General features: G+C 37.8%; 2 protein-coding genes across 4 annotated transcripts in view; one reads left to right on the forward strand and one right to left on the reverse strand.

Moving 5' to 3' along the window:
* LOC136380711 (IST1 homolog) overlaps positions 1-23,696 on the reverse strand; it is a 450,214-nt gene that overhangs the window by 129,902 nt on the left and 296,616 nt on the right. The gene's annotated exons all lie outside the window — the stretch shown is intronic.
* AP1G1 (adaptor related protein complex 1 subunit gamma 1) overlaps positions 1-23,696 on the forward strand; it is a 93,228-nt gene that overhangs the window by 36,690 nt on the left and 32,842 nt on the right. For all 3 annotated transcript variants that reach the window (XM_066348747.1, XM_066348748.1, XM_066348746.1), the window contains 8 exons: positions 7,372-7,496; positions 11,932-12,073; positions 14,275-14,371; positions 16,337-16,413; positions 19,726-19,821; positions 20,447-20,527; positions 20,722-20,820; positions 23,529-23,584. In XM_066348747.1, coding sequence (XP_066204844.1) covers positions 7,372-7,496; positions 11,932-12,073; positions 14,275-14,371; positions 16,337-16,413; positions 19,726-19,821; positions 20,447-20,527; positions 20,722-20,820; positions 23,529-23,584 — 773 coding nt within the window. The remainder of the gene's footprint in view (positions 1-7,371; positions 7,497-11,931; positions 12,074-14,274; positions 14,372-16,336; positions 16,414-19,725; positions 19,822-20,446; positions 20,528-20,721; positions 20,821-23,528; positions 23,585-23,696) is intronic.

A 23,696-nucleotide genomic window follows, 5' to 3' on the forward strand; every position in this document is an offset into this window, starting at 1 on the left:
CACCTTTTCATCAAGATGATTGTGCACATCATAAAACCCAAATGTTAAATTGAAAAGCAAATGTATATGTGCCAATGTGGGTGCAGGGCTTCTTTCTAAAGGATAACCAGATTAAATGATGATAAAAGGCAATGTTTGTACTTTCTTCCGAAAAAATGGAACAAGGCCAGGAACCTGGTCAAGTTCTCCTTTTAAAGATTGCTTTGAAATTCAAAGAAAACTGGAACATTGAGTCATCTAGAATAACTTTGTAAACATTAAATTGTCAGGCTCTCCCTGAAATCCACACCAGATTATCCTGGGGGTTGATTTATATTTCAAAACTCCCAGATGATTTTGATCAGTCAGGTTTGGGAACCACATCTTAAGGTATTTGTTCCAAAGGGGACTGATAACAGTCTTTTAAGACTTGTTGCTAATGGCTGCCTGGAATGTTGCTCAGAAGAATTCTGAGGCCACTTCAAGGATCAGCTGGAGAGAATTAGGTAGGGAGCGGAGAACTGTTAGGGTTCTCTTCCACAATGTGGCTTTGTTACCTTAGTGATGAGGAACCTGAGGCTCAGGTTGTTGAAATAATTTAGCTAGAAATAAGATTAGGGAGGCAGAGCCCTTAACTCAGATTGGTTTCATTCTATTCCACTGTTATATAAAGTGATAGGAACTCTTTTTCTAATCTGAACTGGGTGCCCTTCCTAAGCCATTTCCATAGTAGCTTGTGCATAACTGTTATAGTGTGCATACCATACTTTATGATACATATCCAACTGTTGGTTTTCTTTTATGTGCCCTGCTGTGTATCAGTGACAATGTCTAGCACATTAGTTTGTGCACAACAGTTGACTAAATTAAAGCAAAATGACAGTGTTTCAAAAACAATTGGAAAGTAAATACTGAAAAAATCAGTGAGTAGCAAAGAATGATTACAGTCAGCCCTTTGGAATGATAGGGGGAGAGGGACAAGGTTACTGTGGAAAAGCAAGTATAGTATATTAAGAGAGTTGTTGACAAGGAAGAAATTGATAGTAGGTGAAGAGTACAAAGTAACTGTCAGCTGGGAAAAGCACAGCCATCCTGGGAGTTAGAGATAAGGAATGAACATACTTTTTAAGCTCCTACAGCATAACAAGTATAAAAGAATCGACAATAATTGTTCATTATGAATTTCAGTTATCTAAAAGAGGCTGTTTTAATTTACTGAGTTATATTTTTATAAGATCCTGGTCTTAAATTTTCAGTCTTTTTCAAAAAAGGATTCCAGGACTCAGATGCTTTTTTTGTTATTTTTTGAAATATTGTATATGTTCAAGTTTAGAAGGGGTGGGGTACAAATGATTTCCCTAAGTTTTTTTTTCTTTTAAATCATTATATTAATTTTCCTAACCATAAGTTAAGGTATATTTTCTTTATTTTGCAGTTCTTTTTTGTTTTTGATAGAGACAGAGAGTCAGAGAGAGAGACAGATAGGGACAGACAGACAGGAAGGAAGGAAGAGAGACTCATCAATTCTTCCTTGTGGCACCTTAGTTGTCCATTGATTGCTTTCTCATCTGTGCCTTGACTGTGGGGCTGCAATAGACCGAGTAACCCCTTGCTCGAGCCAGCCACCTTGGATCCAAGCTGGTGAGCTTTGCTCAAATCAGATGAACCCACGCTCAAACTGGCGACCTCGGTGTCTCGAACCTGGGTCTTCCACGTCCCAGTTCGATGCTCTATCCACTGCACCACCACCTGGTCAGGCTGTCTTGCAGTTTTAAATTTTTTCCTGCTAGTCCAATTTTAATGTTAATGTCTTTGGAATAGATAATGACAGTGTATTGATGCAAAATTTAAAGCATACGAAAGGATTTATGATCAAAACTGCTTTCTACTCTCTTCTGATCACTTACTTAGTTTCCCTCTTTATAGGCAATTGGTGGGATCATTTCTTGACTCTTCTTCCAGAGACGTTTTACACACATTCAGTGGATGGATATATTACATATGTTCTCACCCCCTCTCTTAAAATACATATTGTCACATACTGTATGCACTGTTTTTTTTATTTGTCTTAAAGATTAGCCCATATCAATGTATAAAAAGCTTCCTCATTCTTTTTTTCCTAGCTTTTTTGACATGCTTATGGTAGTAGATCCAGTGAAGTACATATTCCGTCACATGTATGAGTCATAATTTATTAAACTGATGCCTTATTAATGGTCATTTATTTCTAATCTTATGTTAAATAATCTTACTGTAGTTGAATAATCTCCATTATCTTGCACTTGTGTGAATGTAAATGTAGTATAAGTTTGTAAAAATGCAGTTGTTGAATCAAAGGGTATGTGTATTTGTGATTTAGATAGGCCAGCTCTTTCTTACCACAGTTTGGGCCAGTTTATACTCCTGTCATTAATGTCCTGTACTGTTGTGACAGTTTTTTTATCTTTGGTAATACAATAGGTTAAAAGTAGTTTCTCCATTATAAGGAGTGAAATAAGTAAATCAGAAAAAAACAAGAACTACATGATTCCATACATTGGTGGAACATAAAAATGAGACTAAGAGACATGGACAAGAGTGTGGTGGTTACCAGGGGTGGGGGGAGGGAGGACAGGGGGAGAGTTAGGGGGAGGGGGAGGGGCACAGAGAACTAGATAGAGGGTAGCGAAGGACAATCTGACTTTGGGCGAGGGGTATGCAACATAATTTAATGACAAAATAACCTAGACATGTTTTCTTTGAATATATGTACCCTGATTTATTAATGTCATCCCATTACCATTAATAAAAATTTATTTAAAAAAAAAAAAAAAAGTAGTTTCTCAGTATGGTTTTGATTTGTATTTCCTTTTTTTGTAATAAATTCACCAAGGCATATTTTACATATATAATTCACCTTTACAAGTATACAATTAAATGGATTTCTTTGTTGTCGTCTGTATTTTTTTAGTAATTTTATCTCATTGGGTTTGCATTTGTTTTATGAGGAGCTTGGACTCCATTTCATATGTTTGAGTTATTTTGTTTTCTTTGAATTGTCCATATTTTTGGTTCGTTTTTCTATTGAGTTGTTGGCTTATTTATTTATTTATTTAGAGAGAGAGAGAGAGAGAGAGAGAGAGGGAGGGACAGACAGGAAGAGAGAGACGAGAGGCATCAACTCGTAGTTGTGGCACTCTTAGTTGTTTCTTGATTGTTTCTTATATGTGCCTTGACTGGGGGACTCCAGCTGAGCCAGTAATTCCTTGCTTAAGAAAGCAACCTTGGGCTCAAGCCAGCAATCATGGGATCATGTCTGTGATCCTGTGCTCAAGCTGGTGAGCCCACGCTCAAGCTGGCAACCTTGGGGTTTCAAACCTGGGTCCTCAGTGTCCTGGGTTGATGTTCTATCCACTGCACCACTGCCTGGTCAGTCATTGAGTTATTAGTTTATTTTTAAAAAACCAACTTGTCGGATCCTGTTACATAGGATTTCACGACTGAAATGAATGACAAGTCTACGGCCATACCACCCTGAACGTGCCCCGATCTTGTCTGAAATGAATGACAAATACTTTTTCCAAGTTGGTCATTTGTCTTTTGACTTTGCTCATAGAGTTTGGGGTAAAAGCAAAAGTTTTCTGGTATGAATATAAAGGCGGGGCTGTTTACTGGAGTCTTAAAGCATTTGACAGATTTATGAGTTAGTAGAGTTTCAGGTGAGATTTCAGGTAGCTTCTTTTGTAGTTGTTAAACATGATTGAGGCCCTGGCTGGTTGGGTCAGTGGCTTGAGAGTCAGCCCAGCGTGTGGACATCCTGGGTTTGATCCCGGTTAGGGCACGCGTGAGAAGTGACCATCTATTACTCTGTCCCACCCTCTCCCTCTTCTCTCCCTCTTCCTCTCCTGCAGCCAGTGGTTCAGTTGGTTTGAGCGGTGGCCCCAGACAGGGGTTGCTGGGTGGATCCCAGTTGGGATTCATGCGGGAGTTTATCTCCCCTCCTCTCACTTAACAAAAAAACAAATAACATGATTGATATTATAACTTTACCTAGTTACCTATTTTTTAAAATTATTTTTATTTTTTAAACTTTAGAAAAATGTTTATTTTATTGACTTGAGAGACAGGAAGGGAGAGAGCAAGAGACAAGAACAATAATTTGTCCCTGTGTACGTGCCCTGCCTGGGGATCGAACTGGCAACCTCTGTATAATCTTATGTTTCCCCTCAAATTTGTCACCTTCAAAATCAAATACTTAAAGCAAATTCACTGTACCAATGAGAATATTAAAAAGAACTAATTTAGGCCCTGGCTGGTTGGCTCAGTGGTAGAGCGTCGGCCTGGCGTGTGGGGGACCCGGGTTCGATTCCCGGCCAGGGCACATAGGAGAAGTGCCCATTTGCTTCTCCACCCCCCCTTCCTTCCTCTCTGTCTCTCTCTTCCCCTCCCGCAGCCAAGGCTCCATTGGAGCAAAGATGGCCCGGGCACTGGGGATGGCTCCTTGGCCTCCGCCCCAGGTGCTAGAGTGGCTCGGGTCACGGCAGAGCATTGCCCCCTGGTGGGCAGAGCGTCACCCCCTGGTGGGCAGAGCGTCACCCCTGGTGGGCGTGCCAGGTGGATCCTGGTTGGATGCATGTGGGAGTCTGTCTGACTGTCTCTCCCCGTTTCCAGCTTCAGAAAAATACAAAAAAAAAAAAAGAAAGAAAGAAAAAAAAAAGAACTAATTTAGTATTTGTTATTTTAAATTTTATTTTTCTTTTTGCTGTTTAGTTTAAGTATCACAAAAACAATGAATTCTACTCACCAGTCACTGATAACTTTTATGTGATTGTCTTAAAACTTGTCCCTTAAAAATACAAATAATGTTAATGACTAAGAGTCTGTCCTTATTAGTTCATCTTAATAAAATATTTTTGAATAATTTACTTGTATAATGCCTAGTATTTGACAGAAGCATGATTCAGTAGGGATGATAAAAATTTCATTGCTCTCTGCTTCTAAGAACATTTTCTTTCACTTCTAAAATATTTAAAAACCTTCAGTTTGAAAAAGATTCTTTTTTCAATTTAGTTTTTGGATTTTATTTATTGATTTTAGAGAGAGGAGGGGGAGAGAGAGAGAGAGAAAGATAAAAAGGAGGGAAAAGCGGGAGGCAGCAATTCGTAGTGGTTGCTTCTTGTATGTGTCTTGACCAGATAAGCCCAGGGTTTTGAACTGGTGACCTCAGTGTTCCAGGTTCAAGCTTTATCCACTGCAACACCACAGGCCAGGCGAAAAAGATTTTTCTAATAACATTTTAGCTTCTGATTTTTCTCATTCATTTCAGAAGTAATTTTTCTGCTGACATTATATAAATGACTTTCATCATCTATTTCATAAGTTAAAAAAAATTTAACTTGAATGTGTAGAAGAAAGGAGAGGGGTTCTTAACCTAATCTTTGTCAATCTCAAAAGCCATTTTAGTTTTTGTTTTGGATCCTGGTGGGTCCCCCTTAGAGGCTTCTTTGACTTGCTCATGATAATTTCTGCTAGCTTATGTGGCTTTTTATTTTTATTATTTTAATGGATTCATTTTAGAGAGAGGAAAGTAGAAAGAGGGAGGCATTTATTTGTTCCATTTTGTGCATTCATTGATCACTTCCTGTATGTGCCCTGACCAGGGATCAAACCTGCAACCTTGGTGTTTTAGGACAACACTCTCACTGACTGACCTAAGTGGCCATACCTTAGGCTTTTTTGTTGTTGTTGTTATTTTTTGGTGAGAGAGAGAGAGAGAAAGAGTAGGGTAGGGGGTGGGGCACAGACAGGAAGGGAGAGAGATGAGAAGCATCAATTTTTTGTTGTAGTTCCTTTGTCTCCTTAGTTCATTGATTGCTTTCTCATATGTGCCTTGACTTGGGGGTTACAGCGGAGCGAGTGACCCCTTGCTCAAGCCAGCGACCTTGGGCTTCAAGCCAGCGAACTTTGGGCTCAAGCCAGCGACTATGGGTTCATGTCTATGATCCCATGCTCAAGCTGGCGACCTCAGGGTTTTGAACCTGGGTCCTCTCCTTCCAAGTCTTATGCTCTATCCACTGCTCCACTGCCTTGTCAGGCCACCTTAGGTGTTTTTTTTTAAATTTTTTTATTCATTTTAGAGAGGTGAGGGAGAGATAGAGATAGAGAGAGAGAGAGAGAGAGAGAGAGAGAGAGAGAGAGAGAGAGAGGAGAGACAGAGAGAGAGAAGGGGAGAGGAGCTGGAATCATCAACTCCCATATGTGCCTTGACCAGGCAAGCCCAGGGTTTCGAACTGGCGACCTCAGCATTTCTAGGTCGACGCTTTATCCACTGCGCCACCACAGGTCAGGCCTTAGGTGTTTTTAATGAAGGTACATTGAAAGAACAATTTTTAGATAGCTCAAAACAATTTATTTGTAAGCTCTTATTTCAGTTTTACTTTTGAACCTATAGGCAAATTCATTTGGCAAGTCTTAGATTCCTGTGTACATGGGCCTTTATTTGAACCCCTTCCCTTGGGATGTGGTGATTCTATATGGGAGCATAGTTTGAAAAACTCTTCTTGGAGAGTCTTAACTTGTGTGTGTAAACGCTTTGAAAACTACTTCTTCAGGATATGATTGACCTTTTCCATGTTAGTCAAGGTGGAATGATAAAGTATAGCATAGTGATTGTGACATTCAAGAAAAGCTAAGGAGAGAGACAGACTGTTTAACTGCAAAGACTGTTAGGCTCAGAGGATTTCTAACAATTATATAAAGAAAAATATCATATCAAACATTTTAGGTTAATTCCACTACTGAGTTTTCTGCTGGCTTTTTCTTTTTCTTTATTTGATTTATAAACCCTTACTTCTCCCATAGTACTTAGTTTAAGTCCTAAATGTAGCACTTTCCACATTATATTAAAGTTAGTTATTGTCTGTTTTTTCTTTACTTGTACATTTTTGATATTTAGTACAGTGTTTGGCAGTTAATGTATTTCTGGTTATTGAGTTTTCTTGATATTCAAAATAGGAACCAGACCTTAAATACACATGTGAGTTAAGTGCTTATTTAATGTTATCTGGGTATTAAATTAGGAATTGGGTCTTTAATATGTTATAATATGTACTTTTCTACTTTGTATGAATCTGTAGAACTAAGGTATATTTGAATATACCTTATATTCGATTTGTGTTTGGTTCACAGATATTTGGATGGCAGATATCATAGGACCTTGACAAATGGTCTATTTCAGAACTTTATTACTATCAAGATATCCAGAGGTCTTAAATCTTTGTCTTTTATTTAGGTGGTTTGATGATACAGGTTATATATATTTAATCATTCATTGATTCTGGGTTAAAAACATTGCTTTCCTGATTGTGGCAGCAATTTTCTTAATTTCTTTCTTTTTTTAAATTTTATTTGCAGTTGGAGTGCCTCAAGCTTATTGCGTCTCAAAAATTCACAGACAAACGCATTGGCTATTTAGGGGCAATGCTGTTGTTAGACGAAAGACAAGATGTCCATCTTCTCATGACCAACTGTATCAAGAAGTAAGTCTAACCTTTCCTTTTTCTAAGAACTAATTTATTATTTTAGGTTTTTCTTAAAATACAGCATCAGTAAATCTTGACATCCTGTATTTACTGATTTTATATTTACTGTCTAGAATATATTTGAATTGTGTTTGGTTCTCTGGCTTATATGTAAAGAGACTTAGCAAAGGATTAAAACTTCTGTAGAGGCCTGACCTGTGGTGGTGCAGTGGATAAAGCGTCGACCTGGAAATACTGAGGTCGCTGGTTCAAAACCCTGGGCTTGCCTGGTCAAGGCACATGTGGGAGTTGATGCTTCCAGCTCCTCCCCTCTGCCTCTCTCTCCTCTCTGTCTCTCTCTCTCTCCTCTCTAAAATGAATAAATTAAAAAAAAAAAAAAAAAAAAACTTCTGTAGAGGATAATTTAATTACATGAAAGTATTGCTGTACATCTTCAGGCACAAGAACACAATTTAGCAATGAAATAACATTTGGGCCTTCATAGAATAGAAAAGGCATTTAGTAAATCTGAATTTTCTTATATTTTCAGGACTTTGAATGCCATGAGTAATGAAATGTTACATTTATTAAAGAATTACCAGTGTGTATTCTGAGTAAATACCATTCAAAGGCTAAAGGAGAAGTCTTGTCTATGGTATAATCCAAGATATCAGTTACATGGAATTATATTTACACCTGTGCATGTTGTTGATAAGTTTTTGTTTGTTTGTTTTTTTTACTAGTCCAGTCATGCTTGTTTAATTTACAAACTGAGGAATGCTTGCTAGATGGAGACATTAGAGAATCCAAACAGGGAATTTAGCAATTCTTCTCTTATAATAAATTTTTGTTAGAAAGTCACAGAAGTTCTGATGGCCTATTGGTTAAAGGTACTTTTTTAGTTTAGTTTGGTTTTCGCTTGTCTGTTTCTCTTTTTTAAGATTTCTATTTCATTTGCAGTTTTTGTATATTTATCAGAAAATAGAAGCAGGAGGATGTAGGTTATCAGATTTGTAGATACTGAACTCTTACACTCTTTTGTGATGACGTTCTACTTTAAAATTTCCCAGTGGGTAATAGAAAATTCCAAAGTAGGAATTATGATTTGGCCTGACCTGTAGTGGCACAGTGGATAAAGAGTCGACCTGGAACGCTGAGGTTGCTAGTTCAAAACCCTAGGTTTGCCTGATCAAGGCACATATGGGAGTTGATGCTTCCAGCTTCTTACCCCCTTCTTTCTTTCGCTCTTTCTTCCCTCTCTAAAATGAATAAATAAAGTCTTAAAAAAAGTAAAAGAATTATGATTTGGTTGTAAATACTGAGTATATCATGTAAATACATAGAGTCTATAAACTTAATTTTGGGAGAATCTTGTTTTTAGGCCTTGAAATAAATTTTAATAATGAAAATACTAAGTTGATTCATTTATTCAACCAGTACTTTTATATACCTGTTGTATCAGGAGCTGTTGTATGGTATGGCAGTGGAGAATGAATAAGATGGAACAGATTTCTTGGTGTCATGGTGGTTACTACATTCTAGAATATTCAGCATGACTTTTGTACATTTACTCTGGAGAGGCCTCTTGAGAGTTTAATTTTTGTTCTTTCATGCTCTGTTGCCTTTATTACTCAAGCCTTCAATCACGTGCTGGTAATTTTACAGTTCTGCCTAGCAGAAAGTTCATGTTTGAGAGTTAATACCAAACTGAAGTATAGTTTTGTACCTTGATAAAAATTGAAGAATGAGGCACATATGCAAAGAAATCTTTATGTTTAATTTTATTGAGACCCCCCCCCCCCCCAAGTGATTTTTGGAGAGAACTAATAGTTGGAAATTGATCTGGATCATTTGTTTTGTTTGTTGTTTTAATCTGTTAATGAATGGTTTTTTTGTGTGCTTTCTTGGTACGTTTTTTTCTTTTTGGATTTTGTTTGTATTATATGACAGTTTTCGGCAGACCTCATCTCGCGAGCCACATGGGGCTCTTTGGCCCCTTGAGTGTGGCTCTTCAACAAAATACCACGTGCAGGTGCTACCTTGATAAGGAATATACCTACCTATATAGTTTAAGTTTAAAAAATTTGACTCTCAAAAGACATTTCAATCATTGTACTGTTGATATTTGGCTCTGTTGACTAATGAGTTTGCCGACCACTGTATAGGACATCTTATATATATATATATCATATATTATATCTCTCTCTCCCTCTCTCTCTTTCTCTCTATATATGTATACACACACATGTATAAAAGCAGTTTTTATGTTTCTTAATGTTTACCTCATTGTTCATTGACCTAGAAAACTTTTAAGGCAATATGTCTTTAAATATTGGATATACATAATATTTTAAGAGCTTGCATTATGCAAATTAATTGTTGAAAAATAGATGAAAAGCCAACTAAAATTCTTGGGAACTGGGAGCCTAAATGGTAAAGCCATGGTTAGTATTTAAGCTTCATTTTGCCAGTAGTTTTAAATACTCAAATTGGTGGAAAGATGCAACCTTTCTAATTTACACTTCTTTCCCTTCATTTTTTAATTGATTTTAGAGAGAAAAGAAGAGAGAGAGAGGGAGGAAGGGAAAGAAATGAAAAGTATCAGTTTGTAGTTGTGGTGCTGTAGTCGTTCATTGATTGATTCTCATATGTGCCTTGATGGGGGTGGAGGGTGCAGCCAAGCCAGTGACCCCTTGCTCAAGCCAGCGACCTTGAGCTTCAATCCAGCAACCTTTGGTCTCAAGCCAGCAACCATGGGGTCATGTCTATGATCTCATGCTTGAGCCGGCAACTCCACGCTCAAGCTGGTGATCCTGTGCTCAAGCCTGTGACCTCGGGGTTTTGAACCTGGGCCCTCAGCTTCCCAGGTCGATTTTTGATCCATTGCGCCACCACCTGGTCAGGCTTGTTGGTTGATTCTTGTATGTGCCCTGGCCAGGGATTGGATCCACAGCCCTGGTGCATCAGTATTTTTTTTTTTTTTTGGTATTTTTCCGAAGCCAGAAACGGGGAGGCAGTCAGACAGACTCCCGCATGCGCTGACCGGGATCCACCAGGCACTCCCACTAGGGGGCGATGCTCTGCCCATCCGGGGCGTCGCTCTGTCTCAACCAGAGCCACTCTAGCGCCTGAGGCAGAGGTCACAGAGCCATCCTCAGCGCCCGGGCCAACTTTGCTCCAATGGAGCCTCGGCTGTGGGAGGGGAAGAGAGAGACAGAGAGGAAGGAGAGGGAGAGGGGTGGAGAAGCAGATGGGCGCTTCTCCTGTGTACCCTGGCCGGGAATTGAACCCGGGACTCCTGCACGCCAGGCCGACGTTCTACCACTGAGCCAACTGGCCAGGGCCAGTATAATATTTTATACTAACCAATTGAGCTACCTGACCATTGCTCCTTCCTTTATTCTTCAGGGAAGACTAAAACCATTTATTAGTTTATTTAAAGTTACCAGTTATGAGCCCTTTACAAATTAATAATATTTTAAAATAAAAAACAAACTTTATTTTATAACAAAATTTAGTGAGAAGAATGGCATTACTGTATTTTACATTTTTTAAAAATTTCCATGGTATCTGGCCTAATAGGAGACACAGCTAGATGCTCATATTTGCTTCTGTGTTCAATTTTTTGTCTTATGTTTTAATTGAAGTATATGAGGGAGATTCAGCCTTTCACATAGGTAATATAGTTAGAAAAAGGAAGATGACTTGAATAGCCTTTCAAATAACTGTGGATAGTTGGTCTGACCTGTGGTACAGTGGATAAAGCGTCAACCTGGAATGCTTAGGTCGCTGGTTTGAAACCCCAGGCTTGCCTGATCAAGGCACCAATGGGAGTTGATGCTTCCCACTCCTTCCCCTTCTCTTTTTCTCTCTCTCCTCTGTCTCTCTAAAAATGAATAAATTAAAAAAAAAATCTAAACTATGGTTAGTCTTCTTTTATTCTATACCAAAACTAATTTCTTCATTTTAGAGGAGGAGAGAGAGAGAAGGGGGAGGAACGGGAAGCATCAATTTGTAGTTTCTTCTGTATGTGCCTTGACCAGGCAAGCCCGATGTTTGGAACCTGCAACCTCAGCATTCTTGCTTGATGCTTTATTCACTGTGCCACCACAGGTCAGGCTCTGTCATTGCCAGTTTTTACTTTCAGTGGTTTGCTAAGTTTTCTAAAGTGGGTTGCATTTAATATTCAACAGTTAATGTCCAATTTCCGTTGCTTTGCTATTTGGAAACATTGAGTGTTAAACCTATAGGAGAAGGACTGTCAGTTTGTGGCACTGGTAATTTGTAATAAAGTCAGAATAAACATTTTTTTTGCAATATATAATTTTATTAATTATTTTCCTTATTGGAGAGATTATGAATTATTCAGAGCTACCTTGTTGGATTCAGTGCTTCTTCATGGGGAGCCCCAGGCTCAGCACATTCATTTCTGCCTTTTCCCTTTCTTTCGCAGTGATCTCAACCACAGCACACAGTATGTACAGGGGCTAGCACTTTGTACCCTCGGCTGTATGGGCTCCTCTGAGATGTGCAGAGATCTTGCAGGAGAGGTAGAGAAGCTCCTGAAAACCTCTAACTCTTACTTAAGAAAAAAGGTAACTTAAACCAAATGTCTACATTTGGATTAGAGAGTATTATGGAGATGAGAAGGCAAATTACTCATTTTTAAAAGCTCCAATGTCAATCTATAACATATTTTTCTCTGTGCAGTAGATGTATTTTATATGATTATATATGAATCAGGTGTTTATAAATTAAATTCTATTTTTATACTAATTTTGGAGGTGATTTTTTTTTTGTTACCAATTAACTCTCCAATTGGTGTGATTGTGAATACTTTAATTATTTTAATTCTTCTTTTTCAGGGAAATGATTTATAAACAAACGTTACTGGATATCCCAGATGGCATATTTAATTACTTCTTAAGTTACCTGATTCTAAAAACACCATTTTTTTTTTTTGGTATTTTTCTGAAGCTGGAAACAGGGAGAGACAGTCAGACAGACTCCCACATGCGCCTGACCGGGATCCACCCGGCATGCCCACCATGGGCGACGCTCTGCCCACCAGGGGGCAATGCTCTGCCCCTCCGGGGGTTGCTCTGCCGTGACCAGAGCCACTCTAGCGCCTGGGGCAGAGGCCAAGGAGCCATCCCCAGCGCCCGGGCCATCTTTGCTCCAATGGAGCCTTGGCTGCGGGAGGGGAAGAGAGAGACAGAGAGGAAGGAGGGGGGGGTGGAGAAGCAAATGGGCGCTTCTCCTATGTGCCCTGGCCGGGAATCGAACCCGGGTCCCCCCGCACACCAGGCCGACGCTCTACCGCTGAGCCAACTGGCCAGGGCTTAAGTTACCTGATTCTAAACAGTATTAAAGTATAGTGAGCAAATATTTACAAATTTACTTTCATCCTAATAATTTAGTGCCCATGTCTTTCTAAATACGCCTTTTAACTCTCTGAGTGTGCAGTTACATTGGGGCCTGTATAGTTATTAGGGAATGATAAAGAAAATACTTTTCTCAAATTGGTATGTCTAAATGGAATAGTAATAGAAGACATGATTTTATTCTCTTATCTGCTTTTATTTGTTGATGTATAAACATTTTACTGTTACTTTATTGTGCTTGAATCCTAAAATCTTTGTAAATAAAGTTATAAAGTGTAAAACTGAGAAGTGAACACATACTGTTGTGTGTGGTTGGCATTTATTGTGCCTCTCTATATTAATGGTGTGAAGCAGCAGTTTTGAAAGGAACAAGCTGTTTCCAGGATCATACACCATTAATGATGGCTGCAAACCAAAGCCTGTTCTTTCTCATAAAGAATGTGTGGGCTGCTCTTGTTCAGAAAGCACATTATTTCCTTAAACAGATTACTCCTGAAAATTAGGGAAAAAAATTTTTTTTCCCTCCTAAATACAACATGGGAAAAATTAGCTAAAATCTTTTCTTGTTAATATATGTAAACTTCATAGTATTCAACTTCAACAAATATGGTTTCTTTGGGGGTTAACCAAAATCAGTCTTTGAATGTAACTTTCTTTCCAGTGAGCAAGCTAAGACCATCTTTTCGTCAGTAGAGACTAGCTAAGTATCTTCTTTAAAATTTGTTATTTATTGATTTTTAAAGAGAGGAATGGGAACGAGTGAGAGAGAGAGAGAAAGAGAAAAACATTGATTTGTTGCACTTTATGCATTCATTGGTTAATTCTTGTATGTGCCCTGACCGGGGATCGAACCTACAATCTTGGGGTATTGGGACAGTGCTCTGCCCAACTTAGCTGCCTGGTCAGAGCCTAGCTAAGTATCTTTCAAATGATTTTCTTGATGTCAACAGAGAGTGACTTGGGGACGGTACAGGTATTATTAAAAGTAACAGCAGATCAAAGCCTCTGCAGTATATATATTTCAGTTAGCCTTATGTTTTTATAAAACCCTGTTTGGTCATCTTACTCAGAGGAATGATTATCACAGGTGGAAGACCTTATATTTTACTTTGCATCTCCACAGAAGTTATGTTTAACTTAATTGATAAATTAATGTTAACCATGGTCTCGTCTAGAAAAGTTTTTATCCACTTAGCAATATATGAACAAAGGGACCGGTGAGCTAGAAGTTTTAATTGATGCAATAGTATAAATTATAAAGCCCTAACATATTAATAATAAAAAATTTGATGTTTTTTCTTTTTTTCTAGCAGGTGAAGTAGCTGATAAGAGTTTTATTATTGTTTATAAGATTGGTTGCCCTGACTTAACTGATAAATCTTCTGTCTTTTTTTTTTTTTTTTTTTAAATAGGCAGCACTATGTGCTGTGCATGTCATCAGGAAGGTTCCTGAACTTATGGAGATGTTTTTACCAGCAACAAAAAACTTACTGAATGAAAAGAACCATGGTAATGTAATTTGGGTGCACTTGGTAGAGTACTGAGGGAGAAGGGAAAAGAGAAAAAGCTTCAGGCACTGGTGGCCTTCTGTCTTAGTGCAATGGAGTTGCCTTCTGCTGTGCGGGACACTTTTCCAGGAAGGTCTGATCAGTTGAATCTCTCTTCCACTCTCATGTTTTGTTTTGTATTTAGAGATTGATTCCTTCATAATACATTTGTTTTTCATTTCTGGCCCTCTTTTACTAAAAGCACTGTACATGTATTCAGTTACTGATATTCAGTGTAATGTACAAGTGATCCTAGGCTCAATTTTCACGCATAAAACCCTTTGATTTCCTGGCTACTTTATAAAAGAAGAAAAAATTAGTTCTTTATTGCCTCATGGTAGGCATTCAAGATTTGTAAAAATCCTTTTAGGTTACTTGTAACAGGAATTTGTAATGGGTACTCAAGTATGCTTAAATAGAAGTTCAGAGGAATGAAATGGAATGTGACTATTCTTTTTGAAACATTTTATTCCTTTGAAGTCAGTGAAATAAGTTCTGATTAAAGAAAATTCATGTATTCTAAATGCTAAGGGAAAAAAGTGCTAGGATATTATTTAATTTGATTAATTCAATCCTATAACTAGAAGGCTCAAAAAATACTTGTTGAACAAGTGAATGTTTAGGCACTTATTTAGTGGAAACTATTATGAGATTCTTTTTTTCCCTTGTTTTCCAAGTTGACAGGAGGGGAGATACAGAGACAGACTCCTGTATGCACCCAGACCAGGATCCACCTGGAAACCCCCTTCTGGGACCATGCTTGTAGCCAAGCTATTTTTAGCGTCTGAGATGGAGACTCCACAGAGCCATCCTCAGTGCCTGGGGCCTGTGCACTTGAACTAATGGAGCCCTGGCTGCAGGAGAGGAAGAGAGGGAGGGAGGGAGAGAGAGAGAGAGAGAGAAAGAGAAAGAGAAAAAGACAGTGAAGAGGAAGTGGGGTGGGAGAGTAGCAGATGTCATTTCTCCTGTGTACCCTGACTGGGAATCCAACCCAGGACTTCCACATACTGGGTGAATGCTCTACCACTGAGCCAACCGGCCAGGGCCTATTGTGAGATTCTTTTTACTCACTCTGGAACAAGCAAATTCACTTTGTCACCCACAGTTAATGTACCTTGAAGTTTTAATATATTTTATGTGGAAAATTTTATTTTTATTTAGTTTTATTTTTTTGTATTTTTCTGAAGTGAAAAGTGGGGAGGCAGAGAGACAGACTCCTGCATGCACCCAAACGGGATCTACCTGGTATGCCCACTAGGGGCGATGCTCTGTCCATCTGGGGTGTTGCTCCATTGCAACGGGAGCCATTCTAGTGCCTAAGGTGGAGGCCATGGAGCCATCCTCAATGCCCGGGCTAACTTTGCTCCATTGGAGCCTTGGCTGTGGTAGGGGAAGAGACAAACAGAGAGAAAGGAGAATGGGAGTGGTGGAGAAGCAGGGATGGTGGGCCAATCGCTGTGCTGTTTGGTTGCTCTGCTACCTTCCACCATGAAAGCTGAAACACCCACTAATGGGCGGTAGGGACTAGGTTGACCAGCACTGCAAAAGTGGGCAGTTTTTATAAAAAGTTTGAGGACCCCTGCAAGCTTAAAAGTATGGAGCATATGATACCTAGCTTTGTATTAACTGTGAGTATGCTTTTATGGGTATTCTCATATAGACATAATGTACTGGTTGTTTTAGCAATTATTTTAGTCATATAATTAAAATATTTTAATTTGACTGACTTAACTGGTATTAACGTTAGTAAGCATCTATTAAATACCTCTTTTGTATTCACCTCAATGCTTAGATTCTTTGGGAAATTTAAAAAACACCACGTATAGCAACTCTCCTTTTTGAAGTGACCTTCAGAATTCAAAGTCCTCTTCTACAAAGGTGACTAATAAAGCCTCATTTTTAGTTTTCATTTGCTCTTTTGTTTCAGGTGTTCTTCACACATCAGTAGTCCTCCTCACAGAAATGTGTGAGCGAAGCCCAGACATGCTTGCACATTTCAGAAAGGTAGGTGCCATTCTGTATGCCTAAGCCTTTCTTGATTGAACGTGGTTTTCCTGAAAAATACATGATCTTCTTACTTACAAATTTTCTTTTGAAAGGAAGCTATGGAGCTGAATAAAGGACTTAACCAGCTCTGCTGTGTTGTAGGGCTGGAAGCCAGATTTAGGCATATAACAACTGGTGATAGTACAGTGCTTTCCCTTTCATAATAGAAGTTTTCTCTCTGTTGACAGACATACCAATTCCTCACGTGCTTTATCTGCTGTTTTCACAGTAAAGTCAAGAATGTAACCCGAGGGCAAATTACAAACAAGAATCAAGAATGTGTTTGTGTGTGTGGTTTCTTTCTTTCTTTCTTTCTTTCTTTTTTTTTTTTAAGGCAGACAGTATTTTTTCATTAAGGTGAAAACTACAGACTGAAATTTGACGTTAACTTTTACCTAATACAGTGTCCCCTACTGTTCATTTTAGGCTATTAACTCTGATGGTGGAAGTCTCTAGCTTTTTAAATTCTCTCCTGCCCTCCCATACAGCATTCTAAAGTAGAAATATTTGTTTTCTCCTCTTTTAGAAGGCCTTAGTCAGGAGGACTCAGAAAGACTGCTGTTTGGATTACATGCATTCATTTTTTCTATAGGGTACTGATCACTTCGTAAATGGGGCTTACTTTATACTTTAGACCTAATGAGGTTTTAATAGCAGCTCCCGTTTTTTTTTTGTTTTTTTTGTTTTTTTTTTTCTTTTTTCTCCTTTAGATGTTCTTGTCTTGATTAAATTATTGTAAAATAGTATGAGACCCGTATCTGTCCCTAATGCTTGCTTTGTATGTTTTGTTCCTGTTGTCTGTGGGGAATCCTGCTGTATGTTAGAATGAAAAGGTAAGAATTAACCCTCTTTTAGATGGTGCATGCTGGCTTTAGGTCCTTAGTAGCTTTGTGTATCCATCCACAAATGAATGTGGCTTTTAAAAATATACTAATGCTGAAGCTATGCTTAATCCTGTGAGTTACTTGTTTCTAGCATTTTTGGCTAACTCCCTAGTCCAGTTTTTGTCTTGTCACTTAAACTCCTGACTCCAAAGTCAGCCTTGGATTTCAGTTGCAGCCTTTCCTGAGTTTTAGGCCTCCTTCTCTGCCTTTATCTTCGCTTGAGAAGCATTGAGGCATGTCCAGTGGTTTTGGTGATGGCAATTCCAGACCAGTCTGGAGCCTTGGCACAAACACTGCTTCCTTTTGAAGCACATATTTTTGAGCCATGTGCGGGTAACTGTACTTTAAAAAGCTCCATGTATACCTCTGAGCCTTCAGTTCAGACTTAGAGCTTCTATTTCTCCCTTCCCTGCACTTATCTTGCTTTGAAGTTTTGAAATATAAAAAAGGATTTTGAGGTAAAGTGGGTGGGCATCAACTGATTTTCATGGCTGCAGCCTTTCCCTTTGTCATCTTATTTTGTTTGTTTTGTCATCAATTTTAGTAACTTGCATACTTGTCTGAATAATAAAGTTGGGTTCCAAGAATTAGTATGCTGAACACTCAGACATTTGTGCTCTTTGTCCCAAGGTGATCTTAAGTGGTGTGCTGGCCTTTTGGTAGTGAATAAAATAAGGAAAAAGGACTTCTCCAAAATATAAACCAGATTAAAAAGTAGTTGAGGATACGTATAGTACAAAAAAGTAGGCCATTGGAAAGTATGCAAGGCGAGACTCTCTTTTTGTGCAGAGCTTACTAACTATATAGATGATCTTGGTTTTATGATGTTAATTTTAAAGCAGTATATAAAATAATATTATTCTTCCCTCTAATATAAATTGTCCTACTGTTCACAAATCTCTATGTGGCTTATATTTGTTTTTAATCTTGGAGTTATCCAAATTAGAATTTTGTTTGGGTGACTTATGAATCACTTGATTCTGAAGTGATATGGCCAATATTTAAATTTACACAGGTTATGTTCTCTTGTATTTAGAAGTGGCCTTAGTGTTGTGAAAATGTTTGGAGTGTATTCCTTGGGCATAGCCTGGCTTGTTTTGATCTTAATCTAGAGTTGGAGAGTAGGGAGAAAACAATTAGAAAAAAATTTGAGTTGTAGCAAAAGTTGGGTCTATTCTAGTTGCCTCATTAAGAGAGGTGATTCAGTTCACTGTGAACACTTCTTAATTTTAGTCATTTAGAGTTGTTTATATAGCTAAATTGAGTTTTTAGTTGTAGACTGAGAAAGTTCCTATTGTGCAAACATTTTGGTTTAGGGTTTTAATATTAAGTGATTGATCAACAGAATGAATATTTAAAGCATCTTTAAGTTCAGGGGCAATAAAATTACTTCTACTTTGTATTATGACTATATGAACAAAATAAAGGAAGGGCAAGAAGGGAATTCTGACTATAAATAATATAAAGTTTTATTAGTAAAATAAGAAAAGAGCCCTGGCCAGATAGCTCAGTTGGTTAGAGCATTGTTCTGAAGCACAGAGGTTGCCAGTTCGATCCCTGGGTCAGGGCACATACAGGAACAGATCAATGTTCCTGTCTTTCTCCCTTCTTCTTTAAAATCAATAAAGCAAACATTAAAAATAAAAAGACAAGACAAGAAAACTGTGACAGATTAGCTTTATAATTAAGGGGTGAGATTAAATTTTATTGAAAATTGTGTCCTATGATCTAAGAATAGGGAAAGGAAATTATTCACGGCCTTGGGATCTTAAAATGAATGAGTTTTTTGTGTGTCTTTTTCCACTTGATCTATGTTGGAGGCTTTTGTATTCCCTGTTGTTTGTTGGAAAAAGATGGCTAGCTCTATCTATCTCAAGAGAAGAAACTTATTTTTTCTCTATTTGAGATAGTGTGTTTTCAAGATATAATTTTAATAAGATCACCAGTATTTTGGGTATGATTCCATTGTATATTCAAATGTTTGTATGTGTGCTGTTGAAGCAAGCACTATATCCAAATGTTTGAATGGATAAAAGTAGAAATGCAATATGCTTCATAGACGTCTGTTTTCCTTGGTTCCCATAGGCTTTCTGACCTACTGTTAATCGCAGTATCTTTGCATATATAACTCTGGAGGAAAAATGTCTAGTTTGTTTTTCATTCAGGTAAAATATGTATTCCTTCTTGAGTTCTTGGTGAAAGTATTCCTAAGTTATATTTATTGAACATCAACAATATACTTAAGAATCACTTGATAATAGTATATTGTATCAGTAGACTGTTTGGATTCAGACCCTTGTACCATTTTTCTAAACCAAGTTACCTGCCTATTCATGAGGAGGACTTTGATGTCTGCTGTTTTTTGATACATCTTTCTTTTCTGCAGCTTGTGCCCCAATTAGTTCGTATTCTAAAGAACCTCATCATGTCCGGATATTCACCAGAACATGATGTTTCTGGTATCAGTGACCCCTTTTTGCAGGTAAGCTTGAAAGAAAGCTTTGGATATATGGTACAAGTTGAATAGCTTTAAATAGATTGTTTCCTCCCTCTTAAGTGTGTGTTGGGTAGGTAGTTGGTAGTTAACTGATTAAACTAATTACATTAATAAATGAACAGTGACACAATTCTGTACTTTATTAAATTAATAGAATGAAATTATGCTTATAATAGTCAAAATTGTCTACAACATAGAGACTTATCAGTATACAGGCACACCTTACTTTATTGCACTTGGTAGATGTTGCATTTTTACAAATTGAAGGTAAGTTCCTGCACCAGCAATAAAGGTATGACATGCTTTATTGTGACACTACTTTACTGTTGTGGTTGGGACTAAACCCTCAGTGTCTCTGAGGTATGCCTGTAATGTAGCTCTGCAGATGGTGGCATCTTTTAGCTGTGGAATGGCAAAGTGTAGGTTATCTAATAACTTCTTTAAGACACAGAAACATATCTCTTCTCTAAAGAAAATATTGAAAATTCCTCTCTTTGAATTTTGACCATTTCTAATGGGATTTAAGACTTCATTTGAGATACTTGAATTTCATACCAAGCATAACTCCTTTGTGCCAGTTTGTTGACCTTTCTCATGTTTTACACATTAGGTACGAATTTTGCGGTTATTAAGAATTTTAGGACGAAATGATGATGACTCAAGTGAAGCGATGAATGATATATTAGCACAGGTGAGTAGACCAAACTTGCATCATATTAAATATTCATCTTAGTCTAGCAGGGGGTAGAATAATTGTATTTATATAGAACAGTGTTTATTTGTTTCCTCATTGGTGGTTATAATAAATCACAAAATGTCTCATTACTTCTGAATATATTTTGGAAGTCTTGTTTTATTGTTGTGCACCGCTCTCTGTCTTTTCAGGTTGCCACTAATACGGAGACTAGTAAAAATGTAGGAAATGCTATTCTTTATGAAACGGTTTTGACTATCATGGATATTAAGTCAGAGAGTGGACTGCGAGTAAGTCTTTTTAAATCTTTTCTTCTCCCTAAACATTTCATTTAGAATAATTGTCTTGGACTTTAGCACTTTGGAAATGAATTCCATTTGAAAATTATCATTAGGGGAGAATTTTTAAATATTTGTTTTAACATAAGAAATAAACACATAAAGTAAAGCTCAAATAGTATAGAGGGAACATAGGGAAGAAAATGTCTGCCTTTAGTTTTCACATGTAGAAGCAATTCTTTCGGTGGGAAATACTGCTACTATTTTCTTTTTTTTATCCCCAGAGATAGAGTCAGAGAGAGGGATAGATAGGGACAGACAGACAGGAATGGAGAAAGATGAGAAGCATCAATCATCAATTTTTCGTTGCGACACCTTAGTTGTTCATTGATTGCTCTCTCATATGTGCCTTGACCGTGGGCCTTCAGCAGACCGAGTAACTCCTTGCTCGAGCCAGAGACCTCGGGTCCAAGCTGGTGGTGAGCTTTTGCTCAAACCAGATGAGCCCGCGCTTAAACCGGCAACTTCGGGGTCTTGAACTTGGGTCCTCGGCATCCCAGTCTGACGCTCTATCCACTGTGCCACAGCCTGGTCAGGCGCTACCATTTTCTAATGTATTTTTTTGGGATGTTTTATTCATGTTTAAATGTGTTTGTGCATGTGTGTTTTTTCTCTTCTCCACTTTTTAAGCGTTTTTATTTGAGCCTGACCAGGCAGTGGCGCAGTGGATAGAGCATTGAACTGGATTACGGAGGACCCAGGTTCGAAACCCCGAGGTTGCTGGCTTGAGTATGGGCTCACCAGCTTAAAGTGCGGAATTGCTGGCTTGAGCGTGGGATCATAGACATGACCCCAAGGTCGCTGGCTTGAGCAAGAGGTCACTTGCTCTGCTGAACTGCTCCCCTCCTCCTCCCCCCCCCCCCCCCCCCCCCCCCCCCCGTCAAGGCACATATGAGAAATCAATCAATGAACAACTAAGATGCCACAACGAAGACTTAATGCTTCTCATTTCTCTCCCTTCCTGTCTGTCCCTATCTGTCCCTCTCTCTGTCTCTGTCATATACACACACACAAAATAAGTTAAAAAAAAACTTTTTATTTGAAGTAATTTTAGACTCACAGAAAAGTTACAAAAACAATTGAGGCTTTATATACCCTTTTCTTCCTGTAATGCTAACATCTTTCATGATTATATAGTGTAATAATCAAAACTCAGAAATTAATATCGGTACCATGCCACTAACTAAATTACCGACTATTTAGATTTCACCAATTTTTCTGCTTATGTCCTTTTTCTGTTCCTGGAGCTAGCCCGTGATTCCACCTTGCATTTCATTGTCATGCCTCCTTTGTTTCCTTTAATTTGTTACAGTTCCTCTGTCTTCCTTTGTCTTGCATGACTTTGACACTTTAGAAGAATACTGATCCTTTACTCTTTAGAACAGTGGTAGTCAACCTGGTCCCTACCGCCCACTAGTGGGTGTTCCAGCTTTCATGGTGGGCGGTAGCGGAGCAACCAAAGTATAAATAAAAAGATAGATTTAACTATAGTAAGTTGTTTCATAAAGATTTATTCTGCCAAACTTAGCGAAAATCCAACATAAAGTATTTGGTAAGTAATTATTATTATATGCTTTAACTTGCTGTAACTCTGCTTTATAAACTTTATAAAGTAAAATTACTTCCCTACTTTATAAATTACCATTACTGTGGAACCAGTGGGTGGTTAGAAAATTTTAGTACTAACAAATACAAAAGTGGGTGGTAGGTATAAAAAGGTTGACTACCCCTGCTTTAGAATGTCTCCCAGTTTCGATCTGTCTGATACTTGATCATGATTAGATTGAAGTTATGCTTTTTTTTTTTATCAAGATTTTCATAGCAGTGATGTGCTTTTCTCAGTATTGTATCCGGAGGTACATGCTATGTCTGTTTGTCTCACTACTGATGGTCTTAAACTTGATCATTTGGTTAAGGTGGTGTCTACTGTAACTCTAAACTAAAATTTTCCTTTTGTAGTTAAAAATATTTTGGGGGAGACGTTTTAAGACTATGAAGATACCTTGTTTTCCTCAGACTTTTGCCCATCAGTGTTAGTATCCATCAGAAGATCTTGTCTGCAACCGTTGTTTACGTATGGTGTTCTAATGATTCTTTCTACTTCCTTCACTTTGTTCTTATTAAATAATTGGCATTCTTTGTAAGGAAGAATTCTCCTTCATGAATTTATTCATTCTTTCAGTCATTTATTAATATAAGAATAGCTAGCCTATAGTTTTATAAAAACAAGTTTAACTACAATACAGTATCTGTGTATTAACCAAAGTAACTTAGGCTAGTTCTTTTCCTCTCCCCACCTTTCAGACAAAATGCTAACAATTGTATATATCAATCTGCACCTTTTTTCACCTAACATTATATTGGAGTTAGTCCATATTCATGTATAGAGATAATCCTAATGCTTTAAAAATTGTGGTAGAATTTACATAGCACAAAATTTACCATTTTAATCATTTTTAAGTTCAGTGGCATTAAGTACAGTCATATTGTTCTGCAACCAACACCATCATTTATCTTCAGAACTTTTTGTTTTTCCGGTCTATAAAATACCAACTACCAGCTTTAAAGAGTTCACATCCAACAGAGGCCAGGGACTAAACCTTAAAAAAATATTAATATTTAATTTTCCTAGATTTTTAACCTATGCTCTTTTTCTTTAGGTCTTAGCCATAAATATCCTGGGTCGTTTCTTATTGAATAATGACAAGAATATAAGGTAAAGCAACTGAAAAATGACTTGTATTTTGTTGTTATAAACTCAGTGTTTTCAAGAGTGACTTTGCTCAAGATCATACATGTATTGAGGGATGTGTCTAAAACTTTAGTTG

The sequence above is a fragment of the Saccopteryx leptura genome, chromosome 9 (genome assembly GCF_036850995.1).
Source record: "Saccopteryx leptura isolate mSacLep1 chromosome 9, mSacLep1_pri_phased_curated, whole genome shotgun sequence".
NCBI classification, from domain to species: Eukaryota; Metazoa; Chordata; class Mammalia; order Chiroptera; family Emballonuridae; genus Saccopteryx; species Saccopteryx leptura.